Source organism: Alligator sinensis, unplaced genomic scaffold (assembly GCF_000455745.1).
Source record: "Alligator sinensis unplaced genomic scaffold, ASM45574v1 scaffold752_1, whole genome shotgun sequence".
Taxonomy (NCBI): Eukaryota; Metazoa; Chordata; order Crocodylia; family Alligatoridae; genus Alligator; species Alligator sinensis.
Window position 1 is genome coordinate 2876771 of NW_005842000.1, and position 22748 is coordinate 2899518.

General features: G+C 46.5%; 1 protein-coding gene across 8 annotated transcripts in view; it reads left to right on the forward strand.

The window, feature by feature from the left end:
* Positions 1 to 1361: 1361 nt before the first annotated feature.
* Positions 1362 to 22748, forward strand: part of GMEB2 (glucocorticoid modulatory element binding protein 2) — a 24848-nt gene continuing 3461 nt past the window's right edge. For 2 of the 8 annotated variants that reach the window (XM_006021674.1, XM_006021675.1), the window contains exons 1-7: positions 1362 to 1541; positions 10984 to 11081; positions 13232 to 13359; positions 14850 to 14953; positions 18418 to 18575; positions 21363 to 21434; positions 22419 to 22556. In XM_006021674.1, coding sequence (XP_006021736.1) covers positions 1411 to 1541; positions 10984 to 11081; positions 13232 to 13359; positions 14850 to 14953; positions 18418 to 18575; positions 21363 to 21434; positions 22419 to 22556 — 829 coding nt within the window. In that variant the 5' untranslated portion in view covers positions 1362 to 1410. Of the gene's footprint in view, positions 1542 to 4035; positions 4153 to 10983; positions 11082 to 13231; positions 13360 to 14849; positions 14954 to 18417; positions 18576 to 21362; positions 21435 to 22418; positions 22581 to 22748 lie in introns of all 8 variants that reach the window. The other 6 variants (XM_025201726.1, XM_025201727.1, XM_006021673.1 and 3 more) reach the window with 6 other exon arrangements.

Consider the following 22748-nt stretch of genomic DNA (forward strand, 5'->3'; position numbering starts at 1 on the left):
CTGCCCTGCTGTCCCCCACCCACCTCTAACCTTGAATATTTTCCTTACATCGTAGCCCTCCTCCCACTTACTTTCTAGCCCATCAGCCAATGCATATTTTGTTGTACCTTAAGACTAAGAGGAGAGGAAAAGTATCCACCCACCTACCAACACCTTGGTTCGTTTCTACCTTGTACCGGTATTTTCTTTGGCGGTTACTTCCTCCCCCCGCCACCTTCTCATCATGCGTGTTTTTTCAGAAAGCTATTTTCATTAACAGTAATTGTGTTTCTGGCTCTGAATAGTTGCCATGGGCATCCGTGGGAGCTCTTTGGATCATCTACACAGCTGCCAAGATTTTATTTTGGACAGCTCTGCTAATAAAGCACATCCTGAGGTGTCTTGCCTTGAGGATGCCAGTACATGCGGTACTTTATTGGAAGCCACCGCTAGTAACAGATGAGGCTTGGTTGACACTTCCCTTTTGGGAAAGTGACTTGGTAGTTGACAGTAACAGTTTCTTCTGCCCTGGCTCTGACCAGTGTCGAAGAGGTGCAGAACCAAAAGCACTGCTGGTTTGACTTTGGATATAATTTCCTATTGCCTTAAATAACATTGCAGTTGGTAAAGGGGATGCTGGGGTGTATCGGAACCCAGAAATCTTAACTGCTGTCATTTATTAGCATTGAGGTTTTCTTGCAGGTTGTAACAGGAAGGCATGTAAGAATGGGAAATGACATGTCAGCCTTTTCCTCTCTTCTCCCCACTCGCTTCAGTATAGACACAAGGAAGGAAGAAAGAATAGAAATGGGGAAGAACCTGCAAAAACACAACCCAGTTTTCTAAGATAGATCATAAAGCAAGCACTTCTTAGACAGTTGTTTGCTGCTCAATAGCTTTGCAGCAGCAGGAGAACCTGGCCAATATCCTGCGGTGAATAACGATGTTAACAAAAGTTAGGGATGTGGGCAGAGCCCTCTTATGGGGGCCAAATTATGTCCTTTCCTGTTGTTTCACTTCAGGAATGGAGTGCTGCAATATTACATGCTAGCTGATCTTCCAGTGTTGAAGTAGCCTCAGCATAGCAGCAGCAGCAGCAAAGCCTGCAACAATCTTAAACCCAAACCAAAGCATTTACGTTCCCATGCTCAGGCTTGGTCCGTTTTCTATCTTTCTGATCTACCCTCTGCACTTGGTCTGCCTTCAAGATGGAGCCAGCACCCTGGGAGCCCCTAATATCTTTATTCCAGGCTGCAGCATTTGCAGGTGGAAATCCCGTGGAGTGCTGGCTCCCCGGCCATGCCAATTCCCACCTCTTTAATTGTTTTTACTGATGAGACTTTTTCATGATTCACCTCTGTTTTTCCTTTCCCAATAGGAAGCCAAGTCCCAGAAGGGCGACTGCTGACCACCGTGGTCCCCTCCTTCACCATGGCGACCCCTGATGTGAGTGTTCACATGGAGGAGGTGGTCGTGGTAACGACTCCTGACAACATGGTCGATGGCACTGGCGTAGAAGAAGTGAAAACTGTGCTAGTGACGACAAATCTATCTCAGCACGGGTAAGAAGTTGTTTCACCATACGTGTTTAAAAAGAACATGGGTGTAGCAGTCGCATCCCAGCAAAATACAGGGCTTGGTGTGAAAATGAGCAATCGCCCATCATCTTGCCTATCTTGTTTCTGGTACGTTACCTTGACACGGCTGGACAAATTTAGTTGGGTACCATGCAGGTCAGATAGTTAGGTTAGTAACCCCTGTGTCGCCTTTCTGGTGGATTATTGCTCAGAATGTGCAGCTGGCAAAGCAGTTTGCCAACAGATGTTAAACTTTGGAGTGCCCAACTTGGGTTAAAACTGGGCTTTAGCTGATGATCCTGTCTATAACGCAGTTTCTGCAGTATCAAGGGAACTGGGTGAAGATGGTAGATCCATGATGCTGCTAAAACTTGGCGTCACCTTGTATAACAGATTGTTTCCAATCCTGTTAAACCCAAATAGGATTTAATCGCGGTCTGCTGCTGTCCTGAACTTTGGCAGGCCTGTAGTTGGTTTAGGAACAGATTTAAATAAGAAGAATGCTGTAAATATGTTTGTGCTGCAAAGTCAGACCACATTTTTAAGTGGGAGGATCAAGGATCAGGTGTGTTTTCTGATATTGTAGCGTTTGGAGCGAAAGCAAAACTAGGCCTCGGCTTTGAGTTAAAGGATCAGATTTTCAGTGTGGTTTGGCCTTATCCATACATACTGGCCCAAACCGAATGATAGCCCAGGTCAGTTAGAACTAAGTTCTTACTATGGGTAAGGTCATTTGGTTTTGTGCCGTGAATGGGGATCTTAGTAGCCTTTTTACAATGTCTGTGGTTGGGAGAGGATGATGCATTCATGTCCTTGTGGTCAGGAAAACTGTCTTAGTAACGTGAATGCAGCAGCTGCCAGAATGTCTTAAAACCATAGCATGGTCAGTGCTTGAAGGAAAAGGATTTCACTTCTCCTCCATTTGAATGGGTGGACTGGCAGCTTTAAGGACAAAAAGTCACTGTTTTACGTTGGTGAGAGGAAATGGAAGAAAAGGGCATGGGACCTGCCTTACTGTTAAATTCTATAAGGAGAACCTTTTGCTGTCCCCTAGCAAGGCTCAAACTTGCCAGCGTTTTGCTGATGTCGAGCTGGTGTCACTGTCTTTTTCTCATCCTAGGAACAGTGCACGAGGGGCCCTGCGGGCTTTCTTCTCTGGGAGCATTTACACTTGTGCACAAAGTAGTGGGCTGAAAGAAAGAGATGGGCGTCTCATGAGCAGCAGTTAGCTGGCCATTGATCCCTCCACTGTGGAAGCATGAACTCACTGCTGAGACTTTTGCCCTTCTACTGCTGCCTTATTAATTTTACAACTGTTTATTTTAGACAGAAATGACACATTTGGATTAGCCCTTAGAGGAAAGAGAGGCTCTCTTGTTGTTAAGGTCTGATTTCAGATCCTACCTGTGCCCCAGACTTTGTGTAAACTTTGGATGAGTCGCTTAACTGCTGCCTTTTAGCTTGCTACCCATAACCTAGGAATGAAAGAATTTCCTACCATACTGATTTTGTAAATATAAATTTCATAGACTTTACGAGATCAGGGCCTATATAAATGTATAGAACCAGTTTCCATGCTAATGCAAGAATCTGTATAACATGTGCAGACACCTACATGTGTACTGAGTCATACATCTTTTACAGTACTCTTGCTTTTAGTCTTTTCTAGGTCAGCAAACCCTTTAAAATGCAATACAGTAGTTTTGGCAACTAACAAACAGCTGATGGTTGGGGGGATTAAAAACTAGGTACATAAAGATGATCCCACAGTAATCTGATGTTAAGCAATTTAAAGTTAATTGAGAAATTAACTTAAAAATGTCGTAGCACTTGCAAAGGATCCATACTGCAGTCCTCTAAGTGTTATGCATCAGCACAACCTGCTATTGAAACACTCGGCTTTGTTGCTCAAAATCTGCATTAACCGAGCCTGTGGGTCACTGTGCATTTGTATATATTTGTTTCAGTTAATTCTCTGTATTGCTACCCACACAAACAGTATATTTATAATGAAGAATATGTTTAGACCTGTGATCCTCAACCAGGGTGTCTTCGTGCCACGAGATCCTTTCAGGGTGCTGTGGGGTGCCACACAATGTTAGCACTGTTTAGATGTACAAAGGCGATTCACCAGATAAGCCCAGAGTTTTCATGTGGGACTCTATAGTGTTAAAAATATTCTGATGCGTTGTGGTGTTTTTGAGGTCTTTGCAACGAAGAATTACTTTATTATTTTTCTGCAGTCAAAAAAGAGTGAAAACAAAGAGCAGGCATTTTCCAAGGGAAGCCTTGAGTCTATTGAGGGATGCCTCGAGTCTAAAAAAAATTGAGAACCCTGGTTTAAATGCTGAAGTTTTCCATGTATCAGTATTTCACTTAGAATAGATTGCCCACCCCTGAACTAACTGGCTTAGCTTTTAGACTCTGCTTCCACATTCCTTTGCATGTTCCATGTTTCCTTTGACTTCATTTCTCCTAGGGGGAACTGGCAAAGCAGTTTCCATGCCAGCTTACAATGGAACTCCTCAGATGCAGAGCACACAGTGTACTGCTGCTCTGCGCGTATGGTAGGGGGATGACCATCTTCTGGCTTGAGGTGAGGTCTTCTAAACTAATTCAGTGGGGAAGCTTATGTTGCAAATCTCTGCAAAGTAACTTTGCAAAAGTAGAATCAAGGGGTTCCAGGTAGTTTCTCAGTGGTGCTAAATCACGCATGCTTATTTTAAACATAAATAGAATTTTTTTTTTTCTTTCTGTTTTTCATTCCTACAAACATTCCCTGATCAGAAAGTGAAGCTGGGTTCTTCTTGCTCACACATCCTTGCCCTCCGCAGCACCTCAGAGACACCTGAGCCATCTCTCTGTCTTCGAATCATGCAGTCACTAACACTTCTAACTTTGTCTTTAGTGCAGCTCTACAGCTATTATTGACTGGAGCTCAGTGGGTAATTCTGATGGAAATACGCAATGTAGAGCGAGCTGTGCATTCTGCTGTCTTCACTGTATTGTCTTCACGCTGTTAACAGGAGCAAAAAGCCATCCACCCATTTTGGATGCTAAGCAGAGATTTTGGTCACATAGGGGGAATTTCTCTTAACTGAAAAAGAACCATTTTTATATGATGACTTTTCAGAATAGAAGTACACGTTAAGATGAACTTCAGTCTGTGTGGGAGTGAAAGTACATGACTAAATCGATGCTTTATTCACTAAGCCATGTGCTCCTCATGAGGAAAGGGACCCACTGCTGTAGTATGTGCTATAGTAAAATCTTTTGTTTGCAGTGTTTGTATTCACAGTCCACAATTTTAGTAGCACTCTGCAGGGTCCTTCTTGCCATCACATTAAGCAGTGCCAAGGGAATTGCTAATAGGCCCTTAACAATAAAAATGACAGATGTGTCACTGAAAATACCACTGGGATATAGAGCGGAGCTTTGCTTTTCAAAAAACTAACAGCAGCAAACTTGGAAAGATTCTCAGATGTTGTTTTCCCCAATGTTTGAAATCCATATTTTAAAAAAAATTGATGCTTTCAATACAGTACTGCCTGGTCTTGTTTGGGTTCTTATTTTTCTAGGTACAGATTGGCTAGCTCCATGTTCACAAAATGAAAATAGCCAGTTTACACACACAAGCCACACTGTTTGGTTTAATTTTCCCTGGCATTTCTATGGCTTGTTCAGGGAGCATCTAGTGTTTCCAGAACTTCTCGGGGTTTCAGCCTGTAAGAAATCCAAGGTTGTATTTACAGCTGTTTTACCAAGGTGGTTCTTTATTTGAAATGATCAGAGAAGCCTGCTGCTATTTGCTTGTCCTCCTTCACAGAGGAGCATGTCTGTCCTGTTTGCACCAATCCATTCCACTCCACGTTCTCCCTCCAGCTTTGGGGCAGTGCATCAGGTTACAAGGCCCATGTTATAAAAAGGTCAGCAGGGTAATGTTGTTCCTGTTCTTCTACCAGAACCAGCACTCAAGGTCCTTGTTATGGAACAGACTTGCTGCTGGCAAGAGCATGGCTGCTTCACTGGCTGCCAGTTCACCCTGCTCAGTCGGGAAGATATGTTCTTTATCTTCGTCAGCAAGCCAGTGAGGGTGAGGAAAGGTGGATACGAGGTGTCAGCCTTACTAAAGGCAGCAGACATGCCTAATAGGTGTAAATTGGCTTTCCTCTTCTGACATCCCTTGGGTCTCTGTTCATTTTTTTTTTCCAGAGCTCTTTTTTTCCTTCCAACCTAATGGATGGCACTTGCAAGCAGTGGGGTCAGTTCTTTTCCAGCTGCTTTCTTCGACAGCTCGGTGTCATTTCTGCGTTAACATCCCTGATCTCTCGGACAGCGTAGCAGTCACACATGAACCTGGGAAGCTGCCATGTAAGAAGGTCTCTCTGAGTGCTAAATGCTTCTTGTTTCTAATGTGAATGCTGGCCAGGTGCCTCAGAGATCCACTTGCAGCAGTGTAACATGCTTCTGGGCGCCTGAGTGTTTCGATTTGTTTGGTGTAAGGGTGGTGTTTTTTGTCCCCCTTCTTCCAAGCCTGTTCCAAATGCAGGATTATTTTCTTTACTATTTTTTTTTTAAATCTTTTCTGGTTCACCTCTCAAAAAACAGTAGCAGGTAATTCTAGAAAGTGGGTGAGAGATGCTGATTTTTCTTCAGCCACAGTCCCAAGCAGAGATCCGTTCTTCTGGGTTTTAGGGTGCAAGCAATGAAGAGAATCTGTTGTTTTAATGAGACACCCAAAGGCCTGCATGCTGTCTGCCTAGCACTGCCGGACCTGCTGGATTTTGGGGCACCTGAATTGAAGCTGAAGGATAAGGGCTGCTGTCTTGCAGAGCGGGCTTGCTGCAGCCATCGCAGAGGGGCGATAACCTGCCCCAGGGACTCATTTTTAGATCTGGAAGGCTGCCACTGCAGGGGCTCCTTTTCCATTCTTGGGAGATGCCGTCGTTCTTTTGGCTTCTGCTTCATCCAGTCTCATTTTCTATCCCCAGCTGGAATGGGAGACAGGAGCGGCTGAGGAACATGAGCTTGGAGCTTCCTGCTTTCACAGCCTTGCCTACAAAATGGTCTCTGAAATTGGCTCCTGTCCTACATGGCATGTTAAAAAAAGATACCCACTAATGGTCACCTTGAAACCAACAGGATTCTGGATGGAGACATTTTTCTAATGCTCTCTTGGGTTTATTGTTGCTCTGTGAACCCAGCCAGTACCTGGAGCATAAGAACATATTAATTGTTCAGCTTTTAAAGGCCTGGTTAGGAAATGCAGAGGACAGTGCACATTGACAGGGCCCAGCAATTCACGTTTCATTTCTCAGCATGTGAGAGCAGGAGAAATGCAGGCGCGGGGTGGAAGCTGGTGCTGCAGCTTCTGTACAGCAGCCAGACTGCAGTTAGCACCAGCTCACATCTCTGAACCATGGCCACTGGCCTACACATCTAATTAGAGATGCTTCTGTACCTTTTATTTTTGGTGGAGACTCTGCTCTCTGCTTCCCGTGCTAGGTAAAACCCACTGAGAAGGAGGACATGAGCCCAGCACTCCATGGACACTTAATTTTCTTTCCCCCCCCATCATCTGGTTTATGGATCCTCCTGGGGAGAAACTTGAGAGAGATCCTTTCTGACGACATGTGAGCAGCATTGCCTCCCACGACTTTGTCATGGCAACCAGCTAGTTCAGAGACTTGTATGGTGGGACACACTGCCGTGGCTGGAAAGATGTCTGCACGCTCTCCCTCCCCACCCACCCATTTCTACCAGCCTGCAGAGTCTGTCTGCATCTGCTCAGGAGAGCCAGCTGCAGGGGAAGCCGGGGGAGACAGAGAGCACTGTGTGAGAGATGCTGTACTCCTTCGAATGCCTTCTTTTCACCTAATTAAACCTCTGCAGGACACAGACTTTTACCAGAGCTTTGGCAGTGCCTTGCATTTGTTTCTCAAAGAATTTTCCAAGTTAGGAGTTTGGGCAGGACTAGTTTTTCCTGCTCAAAACCAGCACTAAAATTAATAGGAGGTGTTGTGAGCAAAGCAGATGGGTCTCGCGCTGGATACCCTCCTGTACAAAGACTGGTGGAAGCTCTGACATTGATGGAGTTACTCCTGATTCACAGCAGTGAGAACAAGATCAGAATCAGGCTCATGACATGCCGGTGCTCTGCATTCAAGAGAAGGCTTCTCTCTCTCTGTCTGCCTCTGTCTCTCTAGGCAGCTCGACGGGATGGGTCTATCTGGAATGGCATGAAGGTATGAATTTACCAGATTGATAGGGAAGGAATCATGTGGCAGGCTGGTGAAGCATCTAGTTAAAGTTCTTCCTTCCTCCACTTGTGTTAGATCCTTGCTGCTCAGATGTCTGTCCCCACTTGCCTCAACTCAGCATCATAGATTTGCAGGCTGCCATATGCCCAGCAAGTCCACAGGAAAGTGTAGCAACGTAGCTTGGGAGGAAAATGCTTACAGAGGTGGGGGTGGGAACCTGGTTTACGAGCCTGTGTTTTGCAGGTGTAATAGCTAAGCAAGTTGGCCTGGTTGCATTTATGATACAGAACACAGGGGGTTGCAGACTGCTCACGAGGTTCCACTTTAGAAACACGTTGACACCATCTCCCTCCTTTCATTTTTGTGCTCACTAGCCTACTTCATTGCCAGCATTCTTTGGCTTTTTGAAGTGTAGCAGTAAATTGTCAGGGTTGGCTTTTTTCATGGGCTTTCCTTCAGCTGTGCCAAGAGTGACCTTGCTTCTTCAAGGCAGAAACACTGCAGAAGAGTTAGGTTTTTATTTTTCTCACTTGCCTCATGCTTCTCACACAAGATCCCTTATCTCTGTACTGCAGAAGCACCTTGCTCGGTGGCTGGAAGAGAGAGCAATTTCTCAAGGCTGCGGTTCCACCCTGCAGCCATCTACCGAGAAGTCGGAAGGGAAAAACCGGTTGCTCCTGAACTTGCTTTGCCTGCGTAGCTCTGCTTTGTGGAATCTGCAGGCAGCCAGTGAAACGCAAGACTGCTCGTTTTAATATACCCCCTGGTCCTTGAGCAGGCCAGACTCTCTATTTACATTCCCCATTGACTCTTGTTCAGGGCACAGGGTTCGTACAGAGCAGAACTTCTGGAATGCCAGGAAAACCATCATTTTCCCACTGTAGGACTCCAGAGAGGTAGGGAGTTTGCTGCAGTAATTAGACTGGGTCTCTGCCAGAAAAATGCAAATGCACATCCACAAGAGGCAGCCGTGCACACTAATATCCAGAGCTGGTGAGATGCACAGATGTAGTCCACTGAGAAGCCAGCATGGGGAGATGGTGAAGAGCGACGTGTAGATCATTGATACTATGCATTAACTGAGCTTGCGGCAACATCCTCTGTGCGAAACGAATATTTACAATCCAAAACAGCCTAAGCATGTGTCATATTTATGTATGTTCTTAAAAAAAAAAAAATGCTTCTTTGAATAGTCCACTTTTGATGTACTCTGCTATTGCAGGCCAGGGACTAGAGAGCGGGTATAGAAGCCATGCAGAGCCATTTGTTTGTCTGTCTTTCCATTAGCAATCACCACAAGCTAGGCTTTCTTCCTATTGTAAGGCAGGAAGGAGATGAGTTCTTGATGCATTTCTTTAATTAGCTGTTTGCCTCTGCCTGCAGTATCTTTTAGTATACAGACACAATTTGTAAGACAGCAGGCAGTTGGAGCTCTTAGGGTACACGGAAATGCTGTAAAATGCACGTCTCTGTTTATGAGTTTGCTTGGTCTTTTTTTTTTCAGCAGATCTTTAGTAGAGCAGGCTCAGTGGCAGAAAGAGGGGAGGAATGGGTACCCAGTAGTGGTAAATGGGATGGCAGTCTCTGCCTTAATTTCTGCTTCACGTAATTGGGCATGGGAAGAGGAACAGCCAGAAGTGAGCTGTTCTCTCCTCAAATATTGCTGTGCCTTTTAAGGGAATTTCTGTGCTTCAGCCCTCCGCATAACTGTTCTGAAATCAAGAGTGTCAAGTGCATTTTCCTTGTACTCTTTAAATCAGAACCTCTAAGTATTCCCTTTCCAGTATGAGAGTGTACCTACTTTGCTCACTTTGCCTTCTTTGCTGTGGCAGGAAGAGAGGTAGTGAACTCCAGGAAAGCCAGCGTCCCCTGTTACCTCTGCCAGGGGTTGGGAAGTTGTAGGCTGGGTGAGATTTCTACCAAGGGGCTGTCACTAGCCCTTGCTGGGAGGTTCTGTCTGCATGTTGGCTTATGCCTAATAAGAGAAATGGAAGCTATAACTTCCACTAGCTGCAGGAGAAGATCTCTCCGCCAGAGCCTTCCTATGGTCCCAGTGTAGGTTGGTTTCAGCTCCTCTTTCCCCAGGCCTCCTTTTCCTCAGGTGCTTCTGTCCCACGCAAACCATCACCCTGCAACAGTGTTGGTGTCCTGCTGCCTGCGGCTTACTAGGTAACAGCAGTGAAGCAAAGTGTTTTTTGTTTCTCTGTACTTCTGGGGTTTGACAAAAGCTGAGTGGCAGCAGACCCTGGAGCTGTCTGCAGACCAGGAAGGCAGGCTGTCAGTTTGTCCCTGGTTTACGTTTGCAAAGTTACCTTACCAGTCATAAAGGCTGAACACAATTTAAATGCATCTTAAAGTCTTTAGCCATTCAGGTTTACATCCCCTCTGCTGTTTAGGTGCACAGATTATTCGGGTCCTTACTTGGTCTGCCAGTGTGGACAGGGTCAAACTACATTCTAGCCTAGCTAAGAATCCTTCTCCTAACCTAGATGCCCCCTGGCATAAAAGTCGGTAAAGCAGGAGGTATAACATATGACTTGGTTTCATTCATCTGCTAGTATAACCCCAGCAACCAACTTTTAAAACACATGCACACCCTTAAAAGTCTCTCATGGCATCTCAGGGTGGCACAGCAGTCTGGTTGAGAATCACTGCTCTAATGAAATACTGCCCTGGTTATGCTGCCCTCCCAGTTCCTATTTCTGAGAACCAGAGAACCATAAAGGAGACCTGTTGGGTCCTCCCCACCCAATAGAAGATTGATTGTTTCCCCACTTACTTTCCTTCCATCTTCTTTTTTGAAGAGACTGCAAGTGTCTGGGAGAAACTTCAGAACAGCAGTTTGCTCTGGATTTCTATTGTACTAACAGAAGACTAATTCTTTACTTGGAAAGGGAAATGGTCAGGTTCTTATGAGCACAGCAGGGAGTTGCAGCTCCGAGATCACACAAGCAGCCCTAGCCTATAAGTTTTAAAATTAAATAAGGGAAAGAAAGTTAAGCTCCTGCCAGTGAGTCCTTCTGGTTAAAGAAAGGTTTTCCTGTCTAGGAATAACTGGGATGCCCTTGGCTTACAGGGAAGTGTGTTGTTAATGACCTTTGAGGTGGGGTTCACTCCACCAATCAGAAATGGGGTGCTTAATTTTGTGCATTTGGCTCTCTTACCAGTGGTGACCTAAATGAAGACACCCTGGAGTCGGAAAATGCAGCTGCTGCAGCTGCAGCTGCCTTCACAGCATCTGCACACCTGAAAGAAGCCGTCTTAGGTAGGTTCAGTGTACTGCATTGACCTTTACTGCCGACTGCCCTGCATCTGACTTGGCAGCTTCAGCAGGCCTGCTGCTTGTGGCGTAGAGTGCTACATCTCTACGTGGCACAGCTGCCTGGGAGCATGTGACAGTGACAGCTCAGCAACTTCCTTGCAGAGCAGATGAACCGATGCCTTCTGGATCAGGTCCTGTTTTCACTTCTTCCCTGTAGGTATCACCGGTGGTTATATATTCTCAACTGAAACACCACTGAGGTCAAACAGTCATGCCCTTTAATTGCAAGTGGGGCTCCTGAGAGTTGTTACGCTTGAGATGCAATTAACCAATTAACGTTCAGAAAAATAATGGTGCTGCAGAACAGGAAACCAGCCACAAAAATATTCCACAAAATATGTGCAGTATTTTTTTGGCTGGTTTCCACTGAGACTTAAATTGAACACATGACCGAGTCCATTCCACGCAGTCTGATGCTGGCTGCATGGCGGGGCTTGGTTGGCAGCTTCTCCATGTCAGCAGGCTGAATGAGCCTGCACCCTGCTGTTTTCATGGTGCCAGTTGAGGGGAACTTATCAGCTGCACCAGGGTACTCGGTTATGGGGAGTGATGAGGCTTCCCCTGCCTTGGCTTGTTGACTGACCTGCTCCACAGCTCCCAAGGAGCTGCAGAGAAAGGCACTTGACATCCTAGCCACAGGGACCCTGGCACTGGGGAAAGCACAGGCTTACATGTGGTTTTCTAACATCCCTGACACACAGGATCCCAGGAATGGGGAATCTTTTTTTGGATCCTAGGGCCTTGGCATGCTGCACACAAGGTTTTCTGACACCCTGGTGCCTGGGGCCCTGGGACTGGCGCCTGTGTGGTCCTGGGGCTGGGACCCACAATCAGCTGATTGTCAGTCCCAGCTCCAGGCTGCATTGGTTCATGCCAGGCTGTGGGTAACTGGCTTTCAACTTCCTGGTGCAGGGGGAGCCTGGGATCCTCCTGCCCTGGCAAGTAGTGATGAAACAATTGGGATCAGATCTCTAATCCCAAAATCCCACGTTCTGCTGTGCATGTGCAACGTGGCTGGAGGTGCAGTTGTTGGGATTGGGGATCAGACCCCATCTTGCCATTACATGAATGTGTGCCAGAGGCTGGGGTGACACTGAGGCAGGAGAGAAGGTGAATAAGGAGAGTAGGGGTGTGCATTTCCTGGGCTGCTGCTGCCCTCTCCTGGTTTAGACGGGGATTATTTGAGTTTAGTCATTCAGTCTACCTTCACATTTGTCTGTGGTTCAGCCATGGAGTCAGACCGTCTGTGGTTTGTTTGTCTGTGTCACAGAATTACAGATTCTAGATACAAGGAAAAGGTGAATTTATGGATTAAGATTGTAGTGATGTCACCCTACTGGGGTGCACTGGCCTCAGGGGGATAAAACCACCTGTTCTGGACAGCCTCCCTATGTATGCCTTGCCAGCCGCTTCAGTAAATGGATGAAACTCGATGAACTTGTTCTGATGTATAAAAATTGTGACTCTCAAACCCTTCCTGGTCACTGTAGTCAAGCATGGGAGCTTGCGCTTGGACAGTGGGGCTTTTCTATCTTGTGGCTCTCATTTTAGTGGCATGGCTCAAATGTGGGTGGGAAATCTTAACCAACCTGAGCTGAAAATAGGTTTGGATGTGTTTAGATTTGTAAAAGACAGAGGGTGGGTTAGCTGCTTATAAGTCCTTTCTTGGGACCAGTGGAAGAACGGCCTGCCATGAAGAGACGCTTGCACCATAAAGTGGTGTGTGAATATATAATTCAGCCTAAAATGTTTCCTTCTGCAGTTCCTGCAAAGAACCAAACTTTCAGTCACGGCCTCTGCATTTGCAGGGTTTTGGGGGGGTTTTTTGCGCCTTCAGCTGCCTGGACCTGCAAAACAGGCATGTGCTCATTATGGTTGAGCAGGTTGATCCTTTGGATCCTTAGTGCTAGAGACTGGCTAAAAACTTGGTGCAGAAGCCCAGATTTGTTGCCTGCCTTTTCTTGCTTCTGGGCACTAAAACACCACTGCAAGGCATCTTTAACGCTTGATGTTAATTGCTGATTGTAACTCGTTTTTCCTTTTGGCCCTTCCCCTCCTCTCTCTCCCTCCCCACCCTCATTCCCTGTGAGAAGTGAAGATGGCTGAAGAGGAAGACAGCTTGGAGGCAGAGATTGTTTATCCCATCACCTGTGGAGACAGTAAAGCCAACCTGATATGGAGGAAGTTTGTGTGCCCTGGTATCAATGTGAAGTGTGTGCAGGTGAGGACGTCTATAAGAAAGGGCAGAATTCATGTTCATCAGGCACCCTCCTTACTTAGGAAGGAGAAAAATTTGCGTGGAATCCAGAATTCCACTTTTCTTTTTGTGGGCATTACTCTACCTGTCTGCTAAGCCATCTCCAGATGTGTTCGTGATGTGGTGCTAGAGGGGAGGAGGACTGAAAACTATTTCTGGCACCGTTGCTATCTTGCTCTCCACAGTTGTGGTTCATAGAGGAGCAGAGCAGCTCTGGTTGGAGCTTCAACTTCTGCCAGTCTGCTGTGGAGTCATTCTCTAAAACCTGGACTATTTGATTACCTGTTCAGTTTGGAAGGTGTTGTAAACACAATAGAAAGCAGTGTCTCCTTTTGGGTTGTACTGCAGGAGAGCCTTGTAGAGGATGCCTCCTTCCCCTAGGAGAGGTGGAGTCTTTGCATGTCTCTTCTCCAAAGCAGAGAGCAAAAACTAAGGTAGATCAGTTCCTCCTGCTCCTGTTGCCTGAAACCCATCTTCTCTTTGCATGTGGCCCCTATGCCTGTTAGAGTACAGTGGTTCCTAATGCACAGCAGTTAGGAGATCAGAATCACACAGCCTCCTGTCACCCCACAGGAAGATGGGACCCAGCTCTGGGAAGCCCCAGTGGAAATTGCCATCAAAGTTTTAATAAAAGACATCAGCAGAACTTGGGAGGGATGATTATGAGGTGCAAGGCTTTGTAGCTCCAAGCGACTAGTTCAGAGTCACTCTGGCCAACAGTGAGGGGCAGATCGTCAGATGGCTATTGGATATCATGTGCTAATAGTTTAATATAGTTCTCTGCATGGCATCCTAGAAGCCATTTCTGGAGCTGGCACAAGTTACTATGCTTGTTGGAGAACCATGCAGAGACTAAAAACTGAATAGGCTTTGAGGCTGAACCTTTATCTCCTCTTCCCTCCAAGACAGTTACGACTCTTTATGGGGATGCCTGTTGGGCAACATGCTCTGAGGAGGATAGTGGTGGGTGGGACAATGTTTCTCACAGCTAGCCTGTCCAATGGTTAGCTGGAGGAAACACAAGCTGAATTAAAGCTGGGGCAGCAGGAGCACATGGTGGGGGGCAGTGTGTTGTGATGCTAACTACACTTTGCCCAAAACACATCAGGAAGCCCTGCCTGATGCAGCCTGGTCCACACAGGGCTAGGCAATGACTCGTAAATAATTTCTGACAAAGGTTTTTGTTAGCATAAAAAAAATGTCTTGGTGAGTAATTGTTCACTGAGAATGGGGCTGACCCACAGAGTTCAGTCAGACACAGGGAAGTTTGGAACAGGAACTCATCTTCATTTTAACAGTCTTGAGCTTTGGCCATGAGATCAGTCCTGCTCTGCTGCCAGGTGCCAGGCTAAACACTGTTTCTGCTACCAGGCTTCCTGCCTATCTACCTTCTCACAGGGAGTGGGTCTTCATTTTCAGGCTGTCACACCCTGTTGTGTTTCTCCCTTTTGCAGTATGACGATCACCTTATTAGTCCCAAAGAATTTGTCCACTTGGCGGGCAAGTCCACCCTGAAGGACTGGAAGCGAGCAATCCGGATGAATGGGATCATGCTAAGGTCAGTGCTCTTGCCTGTTTGTATGTGTGCAGGAGCAGCCACAAGCTCTCCTTCATAAGACAAAGCTGCAGAATGCAGCTGCCAAACTGCGGACCGGATGCGTGTGTCATGGAACATTTGTCCCAACCACAGTCTGTCTGTGCAGTGCTCCACTTCATATCACACGTTTCCCCATTGCTGCTAGGCAGTAAAAGGAGGAACTGCCCGTCCCCTTCCTCTGGCAGCAGTGTGGGAGGGACCTCCCCTGGGACTGGAGCACAGGCATTGTTTAACAGCCACAGAGCAGCAGTACTTACCAGGATAGAAAAGGAACTGGGGAATACTATCAGTTTGGAAATGGAGGGGCAATTGGGGAAGATAGAATGGTCACCTCCTGATTTAGAGCTTGACTAGAATTAAGATCCCATCTTGCACATCCTGCTGTATGATCTGTAATGGCCACAGGTGGTCAGGCTGTGTTCTTTACATCTTCTGTGACAGAGTCCCTGTGCCAGGCATGCTCTTCCATGGCTTTGCTTCATTGCTGATTTAGAGCACAGAACGCACACATTCAATCAGTTTTTCCTACGGTGCGAGATCAGAGCCCATCCATAGATGAGCACACTCTCTGCTGTGATACTTCTGTCCTAAATCAAGTTTTTATACTCAATGCTTATTTGTGCCTTCATCTTTTCTGGACTGGACTACAGGAATTCCCCTCTTCATAGCCTCCTCAAGCAACAGCTCTGGACCTCAGTCTAACTAAAATGTATTCCTTTGCCAGTAGCCAGAAGCACAGGTACCTCTCCCCCTCCCTGGGATTCTGTCTCTCCATAGCCTTCTCACAGAACAGTTATATTCTCCCACTGAGCTCCTGCAGTAACACAAGCTGCTCTTGTTTTCTTTTTTTAATCCACTTCTAACACCTTGGCAGATGCTGCACAGTAAGCCTTCATTTTGGCAGGGCAAGTCTTCTGAGGGATGAAACCCGTGCAAAGAATGCATGAAGACGAACACAGCAGCCTACTTGGCAATGGGGCCCAGAAATCCAGAGTGTCACCCCTAGTTAGCAGAGGCTGGGAGTGCTCTGGAGGCAGCCTGCCCCAGAAGACCATTCCTTCAACCACCACCTCTGCTTCCAAACAGAGGTGTGTCCAGGCCTTCGGGTGGAGGGAGGATGTCCCACTTCTTTCTTTGCCTCAAGCACCCGTAGCACTTTCACTTCTAGCTGCTGGCCATTCTCCTCCTTCCGCAAGGAGGACCTGGAGATTTGTTTCATCCAGTAACAGTGCTTGGTCAAAATGAAGTTTGCATCCCTGCTGCTGAAGGGTCCATGGAGAAGGAGGGTTTGACTACCTCTGTGCTCAGCCTGACTGCACCTCCTCATACAAAGCCAGACTCAGCAGAAGAGCTGAAACTGTGTTGCATGTAAGAGCTAGGTAGAAGGCTGAGCCCAGCCCACCTGCACACTGGAGCTCTGCAGTGCTTCTGTTCACCGTGTTTTGCAAGAAGAGCAAGCGCAGAATACACTTGGGCTATCACTACCAAGGGCTTGGTAGTGATAGCCCTGTACACGTCTAGGCAGAATCTCCAAGGGCTGTTATAAAGATGAGTGTTTGCGGGATGCTGTTGGCCAGTCATGCATGTGGAACACTGCTCCTTAGGGTTGCCATCCAGCATCGCCTTCTTCCTCCAGCCTCTATCACGGGATCACTTCTGGGGAGGAATTGTCTTCTCAGCTTTGCTCTGCATTGCTTCGTCACAGCTGCTTTGTGCACTTCAGACCTTCCAAACACCAAGCCTCTTTTCAAGTGACAGTTTGTCTAAGCTCCTGGCTGGAATGTCCAGGGGGAGGCTCTGCATCGATCCTAATGCCATCATGTGGAAGTATTCATTTTCCCTGGAGCTATTCAGGTGCAGTGCTTGGACATCTTGGTAGTGATAGCCCTGTTCCAGATGACCGCATGCTTGGCTCTAGCTTACTAGTGCATGTTGATAGCACTAACTTTACTTCTCACCATGGTAACTGTGTCCAGTTGACTTTTCTGTATTAAAAAGCACCAATATACATCTGTGTTCGAAATGCAGCCCCAGGTACTGCCATGGTGCTGGTGATATCCAGCATGCATATGCTTTATTAAGCATGGTTCCTGCATGGCCCTCAAGACAAATCCCAATATATGAAAATTAGCCCATTTGGAGAAAGAGCTGTGGTTTCCAGCATGGGTTTTCTTTGATACTCCTAGGTATTTTCAGTGGCCTACTATTTCAAGATTATTTATGGGTACCTGCATCCTGTTTCTTTCAGCTGCAGTTTGATCCACTTAGATATGAGGAAGAGTATTCTTACATCAGGTAGTTCAGATGTCTTCTCTGTTAGTCTGTCAGGTTTGGAGAGGAATTGTTTCACTTCCGTGGGGTTAAATAATGAACTCCTGTTCCAAGGGGCTTACTCTCAGTGGGTCTTTATCGTGACTTCTCTCTGTAGGTATGCATTTCCACAAGCATGCATGTGCATGCACACAGATCATGGATTCTCTTGGTGTGCACACAACTTTTTTCACGCACCTAACTAATCATCTACACCTGTTAAAGCTCACATGCATTGAAGCAGTTGAGTGTCTGAAAACTGGGCCCACCACTTTCTTTTCTGGAGAAGAAGTCACTTCTGGGCCCTACTACCCTGTTTGACTCTTACTCTGAGACTTTGCTTGTTGTACGTTACACGTGAGAATGAGACAGAGTGCCTCCTGTTGGCAGTATGAGAGCCTCCAAAATGAAATGGTTTTTTATCTCCATCCAGGCTCCTGGCTTCCTGTGTCCACTTTGCTTTGCTCATTCTTTGATAATTGCAGCAGTGAATAAGGAGGACAGCAGGGTACATGTTTCATTCCTCATCCTCTCTACTGAGTAATCTTTCCTTCTAATGCAGATGTCTGAAGGTTTACCAGAGACACCTTGTTATACAGCTGCCCCTACCTCCCCATTTCTCACAAAGGTCATTCTTTGACCAGCTGATCGAGGACCTTCCAAGCCCAGAGCACTCTAGCACTCTTCTTGATGACCACTGTTTTCTCCCCTTCTCCCTGTCAGCAGATTTTTGACTCGATGACTTCTTACTTTCATTTATGGTTGTTAGCTTAGTTAATGCTGCCTCTAGGATTGACTAATACAGGAAGATCCATTGCCTCTGCCAGATCTTTGCTCTTTGCTGGCTTTGGTAATAGGAGTCTGAGGTTCCTTCTACAACTTACAGGACTGCCCTGCAGGAAAGTGTTTTTTGCTCTTGCTCCCTATTCACCATACCACTCAGCATCATCTTAACATTAAGGGAAAGGAACGGCAGGAGGATGATCACAGGGATTTGGAAAGATTGTATATGTGGATTGTAGTTAAAAGCTTCAGAATGGCAGCTGCTTTTTGGCAAGCTGCATCAGTCCTATTGGTGCCAGTATATATACTTGTGTTCACTCCTTGTACTGCAGGAGGATCATGGACTCTGGGGAGCTGGATTTCTACCAGCATACCAAGGTCTGTTCGAACACCTGCCGCAGCACTAAGATTGACCTGACTGGAGCCAGGGTGTCCCTGACCAGCCAGACATCAACGGAGTATTTTCCTCTCACTCCTGCCTCTGCAGATGGTATGTTCAGTGCATGTTATAGCCACATAACAAATGCCATTACTGTTGTCTCTGTTAAGCTTTTTACAAAAAAAAGTTACTGGTATTTTCCTTCTGTCTGTTTTTCCCCTTCCAACACTGGGTCTCTCATCAGAGCTAGCCATTGGAGTGCAGCATGGCAGAGAAGTAGATGCCTGGCAAGGGTGTCCCTTGGATACTCTGCAAGAATGGCACTTACCCCAGAGTGGTCCGTCTCTCACCCTGCTTTCCCAAGCACCTAAAAAGTAGAGGCCTCTAGCTAGTCTGCTGGAAAACTCTTCCCTACTCGATGTTCCTCCTCTTCTGTGCCAGCCTCTGACCAGGTGCCAGCTGCCTGCCGTGTTTTATCACAGAGATCAGTGCAGTTTCTTTGTTGCAGCTGAGTTCGAAGTCCCTTTTTCTGAGTTCCCTTTCAAACCTGGGAACTGACTTTCTTCTGAATAATTTAGACGTTTTCGTTTAAGGCTCTCCATCTGAATTATTGATCATTCTTGTCTGATGAAAGATTAAATATAGCCAGGGAATACTACTGGTTTCTATCAGATCTCGTGCACATAAGTTGGAAGAAATGGATTTGAAGGATACTGGTTAAGACTTAACCATTAAGTAGCTTAAGCCCTAAATTTCATTTGCCTTATAATTATGGGGAATGTTCTGCGGGGATATTCTTTGATTTCTGAACACCTATATTTTCAATTCCCTTTGCTACCAAGAACTTTTTTTTTTTTTTTTTTTTTTTAAAAGGAGCAATGCAAATGAGGTATGCATTGTCAGCTACCTTTGCACAGAGCACCGAAGACTTGAACCTCGTGCTTCAGTTGCTATGTGCACACAACCTCTGGTTGGTTTTTTTTTAACTTTTTTTTTTCCCCCACTCTGTGCTACTTCCTCCCCAGCTTGGGTCTAGACTCCAAGCTCTGTGCTGTAAGTGTTCCAGTTAATGTAATTACGGATATTAACATGCATGCAAGGAAGCAGCGGTGCTGATGGATTCAGGCTGCATTTGAAACAAATAGGAGGGAAAAAGAGAGGCTGCAGAGGGGAAAGAACAAACTCATTAAGAGAAGAATTAATTTCAAGCAGCAGTTTTACAGACAGCTCTGTTTTCAAGTAGAGTATTCTGCTGTTCCCAAAAGAACTGCTGCTTCTCAGACCCAAATTTTCATTTCTGCAGCTCCTGCATGCAGTGTGACTGACACCCTGGCCCCTTTATCTCTATGGTAACAATACCACAGAGATTTGGACAAGCTGCAGAGATCACATGAACAGCTGGAAGGAAGTGTGATAGGCAAATGTGGGAGGCAGCAAGGATCTCGTAGTGCGGTGAGGTCACGGACAGAGGTTACAGCCTGTCAAGTGCCTTAAAAGCACTATAAAAAGTCAGGAGGCAGATGTGTGATGCTCAAGTGCTACCGATCAATCCAAACCATGTAAAAAATAAAAATAAAAAATGACCCTGAATGAAATGGGAACAGCTTTAAAGGACTTCACTGTAAAGTGCTTCATGTTACATTAATTCTTCTCCCCAAAATGCAACAAGTTGGTCAGTCCCCCAGCGCCCCACAGTGCTATGCTTCTCACCCCTCCCGTCACCGTGAGCTGAGCTCTCTGTGGCTCGCTCCCAGCTCCACTGCCTTCAGTAGTTCTCAGGGGAAAGTAGCACCGTGTGGGACTCCAGCCCCTCTGAGCCATCTACACCATGGGGCAGGACATGTGCTGCCCTGTCACTCAGCACCCAAGGACCCTCCCCTCCAGGGGACACGATGAGCCTGGCTTAACAGAGCAAGGCAGCTTTCAGGACACATTCAAGGCTTCTGCCCCTCCTTTTGCCTTCCTTGAGTTCACACTTCACGCTGATTTAGAAAGCAGTTTGTTTCCAGGCATGGAGCAGGCAGTATTTGAATGCACGTGAAATGGGGGAGCCCTCCTGAAATGAAACGGACCAGCCTTACAACAGAAGGAAGCCCCAAATAGACGCTCAGGTGTTCCCACTCAGCTGTCCTCAAAAGCCTCCAGGGTATCACGACCAAGAAGCAGGCTTGCAACCCTGCTCACCAGCCCTATAACTGTGCAGTTGCCCAACAGCATGAGCTCCAGCACGCTTGAGGCACTTCAGCTGGGAAGGGACTGTACACTTGTACAGATGTCCTCCAAACTAGGAACGCTTCACTACAGAGTGAGTTGAAGGGCTTCACGTGTATATCTGTCCATACCCTCAGTAGGGGAAAGAGCGGGCCAGTTGATTGAGTCTCTGAGCCTGTCGACACAAAAGTGGAAAATAGGGGTTCTTATTAAGCATTTACTCTTTCTTCTGTGTCCTGTGGATGTGGCAACCTAGCCCAATTTTTGTAAATCACAATTTCTGTGAAAACGTATTAGCCCAGGTACAAAATAAATCTGCCTGCCCTTTGCTCTGTGTAGTAATAGAGAAAAAATCTGATGTAAAAAAAGTCACTGTTCCCCAGGAAAATGTCCATTTTCCAGAGCTGCAGAAATAACCCCTGTGTTACTGCGCAGCTGAGTGAAAGGTAAGCAAAGCCCCCCACTGGTTTTGTGTGACCTTTAGCTCTGCACTTCAATCTCTGTCTGTATTTGACAGAGCTGGAGGAGATAACAAGCTCATACATAATTGAATGCATCCAGTAAAAAAGAAGGCGAGTTGTTGCAGTAACACGGCAAGTGGGTGTATGCTGCAGAGCCTGACACTACATGAAAAGACAAGAGAAGAGCCATGACTTGTTTTCTTTCCCTTTTCACTCTTGATTGCAGTAAATGGATCTCCTGCGACGATCACCATAGAAACATGTGAGGAAGCCACCGATTGGACCACTACCATTGGAGGTACAGTCCATGGAAACCACTTGATGCAGTGCAGACAATTTCCCTTGTGCCTTCTGTGTGGACAACCTGTCTTTGAAATGGGTGTAGGGAGAGGTTAGGAGAGGAACTAAGGTTGAGTAGGAAACACTCTGTCTGTAAGTTTCCCAACCACCTGTATCTTCACGAAGGTATTTATTTGCCAGGCTTTAATTCACCAGAGTGCACTGTTCAGTTCTGTTTGTATGCAGTGGGCCCACAGTTTCATCCTGGCTCAGTAAAGCAGCACTGCATGCTGGTGGTTCAGCCATGAGCTTCCTTGCCTATATCTCTGATTCAGCGGAGTTAGGGGACATCGTGGAGGTTGGCGTGCGGCATCTGGACTGAGCCAAACACCTCCTTGTCAACAGCTGTGTCGGAGTGCCTGGTCATTCAGGCTGGTAGGGGTCCAAGACGGACAGACCCGATGCTGGCTGCATTACTCCCTTGTGCACTATTGGCCACAGGAACTGGCATGTCTTAACCATAGTAATTTGGTAGCTCAGGGTGAATCTTTGACCTTGACCCAGCTGCCTTTGGGAGGTAGGAAGGTTTCCTAAGGGAAGCTCTGCCTCTGTCCTTCCTACATGTTACTGTGATTTGCTTTGAAGCCTGAGCTGGGAGAAGAGACTAACATTCGTTCTGTGGCTTCACTGCCTTGTTAGTCCTCTGTGCTGTGGTGGATGGGGGGAAGATGAGCAGAGATGTCTTCTCGTGAAGCTCCGCAGTGAAGCACTTTGTCCTACCATTGCCACTTTCACAGGGTGCTTGTTCCAGGTGTGTTTTGCCCCTGTCCCTTTTACTCTGGATTCTGCCTCTGCCCCCACCAAGGCAAAGTCTAGATGAATCCCCATTTTCCAAAAGGAGTTCTAGATGCATAGCCCACTCGTGACATGTCAGTTAGCAAAACTTCCCACCACCTGTTCCTAGTGCTTTAGTGTTCTCCCTTTTTGCTTCCTGCACCCATAGATGACACATTTGCTTTTTGGCGAGGCCTGAAGGATGCAGGCCTGCTGGAAGAAGTCATCCAAGAGTTTCACCAGGAGCTTGTGGAGAACATGAAAGGCTTACAGCAGCGAGTCCAGGATCCCCCCTTGCAGCTCAGCGGTAAGACTGTGGTTGCAGGAGCTAGTAAGTGGCATGTTTATGTCTATTATCATTGTTGCATCCCCTTTTAAGTTTTACACACAGGGTCAGTTCTGTGTGGAAAAAATTGGTCCCATTGCTATCTGCACCTTGGCGCAAAGCAGCGTTGTGGCCAACTTCCTTGGAAACTGCAATCTGATCTGTAGGGAAAAA